Genomic DNA, 6,284 nt, shown 5'->3' with positions numbered 1-6,284 from the left:
CAGCCTGCCAGGCTGAGGGTGCAGCATGCTTGGTGCGGTGCTAGCCTCAAGTGCATAAGGAACTGTGTTCCATCCCCAGCACTATCCAAGAATTCAGGAGGTGGAGGAGGGCAGAGATTAGGAGTTCAAGATCATCCTCTGCCACATAGCGAGGCGCATCTGGGCAACATAAGACCCTGTCTAAAACAAAAGAAGTCTGGCACTGAAATAAAATTTACTATGAGTCATTTTTTTCTTTGTGTCTCTGTATGGGGTGTGTAAAGGGGTTATGTGTGTGTGTTTGTGTGTACAGTCCAGAAGTTGACATCAGGTGTCTTCTACTGTCATTATCTACCTTTAATTTTTTTTTTCTTTTCTTACTTTTTGAGAGAGAGTTACTAGCTGTGTAGACCAGGCTGCCCTCGAACTCAGAAATCCGCCTGCCTCTGCCTCCCAAGTGCTGGGGTTAAAGGCGTGTGCCACCACTGCCGGCTTTTTTTTTTTTAACCTTTTTACATTTTCAAATTACATTTATTTGTTTGTTTGTACATTGTGTATTCTTCAGAGCCACCGTACATGTGTGGTGGAGAGAGGAAAACCTGTGGGAGCCAGATCTCTCCACCAGGTCAATCCCAAGGATCAAACTCAGGTTGTCAGCAAGTGCCTGTACCCACTCAGCCATTTCGATAGCCTTCACCTTATTTTTTGAGACAGTGTGTCCCACCGAATCAGGAGCTGACCAATGCAGCTCAGACAGGGACTGCAAGTCCCAGGGAGTTTCCTGTCTCTCCTGGACACTGGGATACAGATGTGTACTGCACATCCACCTTTCCACAGGGGCACCTGGGAACCACCCTCACTCCTGCGCAGCACGTACTTTATGAATGAGCTATCTCCCCAGCCCCTGCAGGTCACGAGTTTGGATATGTGCCACTGACCTCCCGAGTGCTTTTCACCTTGTAAAACTGAAGGTCTGGAGCCATTAAAACAAGTACTGTCCCACTGTCCAGCCCCTGCCTTACCCAAGTTCACTCTGGTATTTATGGTTTTTACTGTTCTAGATTGAAGCTGTTCTGTTCTCTGTTCTATTGTAGAAGTAGTCTTTGCTTAATGTCAATGAGATGAGTGGTATGGCCAGGCAAGGCCAAGGCCAGAGGAGGCCAGCCAAGGTCTCCAGGGTGGAGTGGTCAGAGAAGGCTGTCTGGAGGGAGGAGGGAAGACAATAGGAGCCAGTCCAGCATTCAGATGGATCCTGAGCTGGAAGCCAGCCTATGCTATATAGTCCCACAGGGTGAGGAGTCAATGGAGAAATGACTCAGAGATATTTGGCCTTTGTGGCTTGCCCTTTGGTTTATGACAGCCACCTCAGCAACAGTGACCTTTGCCTTCAGGTGATCTCCCATCATATGAGTGAAGGCACCAGGCCATCTCACAAAGCTAGTAGCTTACAGACCAGTACTAGCTTCTAGAACCATGGGGACCAGCCTGCGCAGTCAGTCCTTTCGAGAACCCCGGCCCTCCTATGGGAGGCTCCATGAGTCCCAGGGGAGATGTCTGGAGGGCCGACTCCATCGGGCACTGAGTCTCAGACAGGGCCGTGAAAGGTCCAGGTCGCAGGGCCTCGATGGCACGGAAGGGCTGGAGGTCTCTGTCCAGGAACGGCTGCCAGGGACCCCAGGAGACACAGAGCAGCTGATCCAAACCCAGAGAGGAGGCAGCCGGCGGTGGCTGAGACAATACCAACAGGTGCGGCTTTAAACTGAATTATCAGTTTCATGGGAAAGGGTGGGGACTCAGGGCAGCAAAGGGTTAAGAGCACAGCTGATCTGAGGAAAGCCAAGTGGAATTGAATGCATTTGACTAAAAGCAGTTGTGATTCCCCACCACTCCCCAGTGGGCACTGGGTTGCCCACTGAAGGTTGGAGGAGGGGTGGGTGAATGGGGCCTGGGTGGAATATGGTCAGAGCTGTTTCTGTTTTGAGATGGGGGTCTCACTAAGTAGCCCAGAGTGGCCTGGAACTCTTGATCCTACTCTGAGTGCTGCGAGTGCAGGCATATATTACCACACAAGCCTTTCAGAGCTGTATTAAGATGATTAATGTAATACTATGTTGCAAGGGTGACTAGAGCAGGAGGCAGGGAGATTGGCCAGTGCAACTTCTGGCAAGTTAATCTGTCTGTACCTCTCAGCAGGGATGAAGAGTAGACTCCCCCACCACTCCTGGCCCTGCCTCCCATGGGGAAGGGTCTCCCCTCCCCCAGGAGCTTAGCATCTCTTTCATGGCTCTACCCCCACCTGGTGGCTGAGAGTGGAACACCACTTGAAGCCACTACTATGATGTTTTCCCCTACTTTGGTCTTGCAGCAGGTGAAAAGAAGGTGGAGGAACTTTGTCGCCAACTTCCCCAGTGTGACCCTGAATCAACCAGCCTCCCCAGAGACCTTGTTGGACACCAACAGCTAGAGCTGCTGTGACTGTCCCTCACTCCCTCAGCTGCACTCCTGTGTCTCCTCATCTTCCTCTACATGGCTTTTCTGGACTCTGAACTGCTCCAGCCTTCGAACTTTGTCTTGTGACCAGTTCATTCAAGGCCCCATGTGGCTGCTCTTCTTGGTTCTGGCACCTATCTCTTAGCAAAGGCCTCCATAGGCCTGAGGAGAAGGTTCTCTGCCTTTTGGGCTTAAAGACCCCCCCAGACTGACATTTATGAAAGTCTTAGGGACCTATATGGAAATGAGAGTAGCAACTTTGACTCGTTGGCCCCACAAAGACCAGCCATCCACTTCCAGGTCAGAGTTCAGTGAAGCCAAAGAAAGGCTGAGAACTTGACGAATATCACCTGGTCACAGGGCCAAGCTCCACCTGGCTTTCTGAGCAGCTGCCAGTGACTGGCCAAGATTTGGGCCTCCCTCATAGACTGTGAACCTTCCAAGGCTAGGACCATGTCTGGACTGTCCTCAGTGTGGGAGCTGTACACCTGAGAAGCCCAAACGTGAATATGGCTGCCTTTGGACTTTGTGATATCCTGATGAAGGAAACAGGGAAGGTCTTCCCTTCCTGTGTGACAGAGGGAAACTGAGGCCAGGAGTGGAGAAGAGACCTTCCTCCCACGCACACACAATGCCTAACACTGGGCTTGAACACATTAATAAAGCCACTGAGCTGAAGGAAACTACTTGCCTAGTGACTAATACACAAGCTCTGGACCTCTCCCGACTCCCGTGAGAGAGGCCAGGCTCAGAGTCCAGTCTCACTCTGACGGGCAGCACAGTGATGGGATCCTTGTTTTCTCAGAGCTCAGAAACCTGGCAAGGCCATTAAAGGCACAAAAGAGGTCCTGGGTGGTATTTATCCCTAGTGGCCATTGGGAACTTGGCCTGGAAGCTAGACTGTGGGAACAGAACAGAAACTTTAAGAATTACATTTTTTGTTGGGCGGTGGTGGCATACGCCTTTAATCCCAGCACTTGGGAGGCAGAGGCAGGCAGATTTCTGAGTTCGAGGCCAGCCTGGTCTACAGAGTGAGCTCCAGGACAGCCAGGGCTACGCAGAGAAACCCTGTCTCGAAAAACCAAAAAAAAAGAAAAAAAATTACATTTTTATTTGTGTGATCACATACTTGTGTGTGTGTGTGTGTATGTGTGCATGTGCATGACAGTGCACATGTGGAGGTCAGTGGGAAACTTCCATAGTTGGTTCACTCTTTTCACTGTATGTCCTGGGGGTGGATCTCAGGTTATCAAGGACACACAGCAAGTGATTTCCCCAGTGAACAATCTTGCCAGCTCTATGTGTTTATTTTGAGGTAAGGTCTCTTGTAGCCAAGGCTAGCCTCAAACTCACCATAAAGCCAAAGCTGGCCTTGTACTCCTGATCCACCTCTAGCTCCCAGATGCTGGGACTACAGGGGCGTGCTAGTCTGCCTGACTGGCCTTCTGGCATGGCCTCCAGAGCTGAGTCATCTTCTCTAGTTTCTGATTTGGGGTCACTTGTGCCAGAGGACATGGGAATCTCATGTGTTTGGGGGATTTTAGCTGGAGCAGAGACCACTGCCACTCAGCAGGACTTTGACCTTATCAGTCTGAATCTCTGACTAGGGGCTAGGGGTTACATCCACAGCCTGTGCTGACCAGAGCTCATAAGAGACAAGGCTGTCTCTCCTTGCACTTGCTGTGAATGTCCCTTTCAGACCCTGCTGGCTGCACTGTAGGTGTTCAGGAAGTATGTATTGCACATGGATCAGCATGGACAAAGGCCAGATTTCAGACAGGCCATGGTGTGATTCAGAAGCACAAACTGCTCCAAAGGCCTCAGACTGCAATGCTCTGGCTTAGGCACTGCATGCATTTGCTGCAAATGACTCTTTCCTCTGCTCTCCGCTGCTTCCCACGTCCCTGTTGCATACCTTGCCCATCTTTTCACTTCCATTGGTTTCATAGGCCACCAAGAAGGAGTGCTTCGAGCCAGGTTCTGTAACAGCTGCCTAGCCCCTCCTGCACTTGGAGCCTCAGTTTCCCCACCCATCATTTCCAGATTTGGCAGGGGGAGGGAAGGGGACCACACTGAGTCAGGCCAGAACCATATAGTCAGGTTGAGCTCAAATCTGACCAAGAAAGAGCTGGGGCAATGTAGCTTTTGGTTTGGGGTAGGGGTACCTCCTAGCCAGTTAGCTAGCTGCCTCATGTAGGACATACATTCTCCACCTTCTAGACCTTTCTGTCAGTGTAGGCTCACATGAAGGTTGTGGGATCCAGAGGCCTCCCTAGCATGGGACAGCATGGCCTATGTAGAGGCACGTGCCAAGACTTGTCACTCACTTGCCCTCAGACAGCATCTGTCCAGCTGTCTTGATCTACATCCTCCTTTCAGTGACCCCCCCCCACCCATATTTGCTCTGGGTCCTGTGGGCAGAGTCTCTCAGTCTTAGTCCAGGGGTCTTGGGTCTTACAGCCAGCAGGCCTGGGACTCACTGTACTCCAGTCTGCCCTGCTCAGCTCCTGTTCTTCAAGCAGCCTCTTTTTCAACCTGCTCAATGCTGGGAAGCATATTCCTCAGCCAGCAGGGCTCCATCAGTGCTCCTCCTGTCCTCAAGTGGTTCAGACTGTGTCTGTGAGGCACAGACAGCTGCCTACTGCTGTTACAAAACGGAATAAATGTTCACTAGAGCAGCATCCATAGGAGGCCTGATTTCCTACATCAGGGCTGGGCTGGGCGCTAGGCCTAACTGGGCATCTTCTTCAGCTTCCTGAAAGGAAGAAGGCTGGGAGCAGGTTGAGGGAAGAAATTCTGCTGGGGAAGTGGGGCTGCATGGCTGCGCTGATAGAGAAGCAGTGAGGCACATGGAAAACACTGGGTCCCAACATCTCTTTGAGCGAGGGCTGTGTATCTGGAAGAGGCGATTTATCTTACAGATGAGAACAGGGCTACAGTGGGCCAGAGACCAACTGGGACTGATAGCCAGAGCTCCCAGGTCAGGGCTTATACTGGATGTCCAAAACCCCATTCTGAGGGAGACTATGGGATGCAGCATGGATAGCCAGTCAGAGGAACTGAGGAAGCCAAGGCCTGAGGGGCAAAGCCTCCTCCCTGCCAGAAGCTTGACCTTAGGGAGGGTCACTCTCCACTCCTGCACGTGCTTGTATGTTCCCTCTCCCACTCTCTCTCCCTGCCTACCTCCCTCTCCCTACCTCTCTCCCCTTTCCCTCTCTCTTTCCCTTCTTCCTTCCCTCTCCCTCCCTCCCTTCCTCCCTCTCCCTCTCCTCCCTCTCTCCTTCTTTCTCCCTTTCCTTCCCCTCCTCCTCTCCGTCCTCTTCCCCCCCTTCTCCCCCTTCTCCTCCCCACTCTCTCTCTTCCTCCCCCTCAGTTGTATGCATGTTGTATGTGTGAGAACACATGGCATGATATACATTGGATGTCAGTGGACAACTTTGGGGAGTAGGTTTTCTCCTTCCATTTTTACTTGGGCTCCTGGGAGCAAACTCCAGCCACCAAACTTTCATATGTAGTGTTAACACCTCTACACATTGAACCATCTCATTGACCCCTCTTCTCTGGTCTTAATTGTCTCATCTGTAAAATGGGCATGCTGATCTTTTGGGATGCTATATCCCAAGAGAAAACCCTCATACATTCCCAATTTGCCCTTATCAAGCTAGAGAACAAATTATGTAAAATGTCCATGGTCTGGGTAGATAGCTCAGACAGTTAAAGACTTGCTCCCCAAACAACCCGAGTTCAATCCCAAGCATCCAAATAAAAATCCAGGTGCAGTCTCATATGCTTGTAATTCAAGAAACGGGGGGGGG

General features: G+C 51.1%; 1 protein-coding gene across 1 annotated transcript; it reads left to right on the top strand.

Annotated features, from left to right (window-relative positions):
* Window positions 1–1,394: 1,394 nt before the first annotated feature.
* Window positions 1,395–3,152, top strand: CUNH11orf86 (chromosome unknown C11orf86 homolog). Its single transcript, XM_031384700.1, has 2 exons — window positions 1,395–1,725; window positions 2,345–3,152. The coding sequence occupies exons 1-2, from the start codon at window positions 1,453–1,455 to the stop codon at window positions 2,441–2,443; spliced, it is 372 nt and encodes a 123-aa protein (XP_031240560.1). The 5' UTR covers window positions 1,395–1,452; the 3' UTR covers window positions 2,444–3,152.
* Window positions 3,153–6,284: the final 3,132 nt, after the last annotated feature.

This window comes from Mastomys coucha, unplaced genomic scaffold (genome assembly GCF_008632895.1).
Source record: "Mastomys coucha isolate ucsf_1 unplaced genomic scaffold, UCSF_Mcou_1 pScaffold21, whole genome shotgun sequence".
Lineage (NCBI taxonomy): Eukaryota > Metazoa > Chordata > Mammalia > Rodentia > Muridae > Mastomys > Mastomys coucha.
This window is presented reverse-complemented; position numbering and strand designations above follow the sequence as displayed.

Coding starts and splice junctions, on each gene's coding strand:
- CUNH11orf86 (XM_031384700.1), top strand. CDS start 1,453: ATGGGGACCAGCCTGCGCAGTCAGTCCTTTCGAGAACCCCGGCCCTCC. Junction 1,726..2,344: donor GGCTGAGACAATACCAACAG/GTGCGGCTTTAA, acceptor TTGGTCTTGCAG/CAGGTGAAAAGAAGGTGGAG.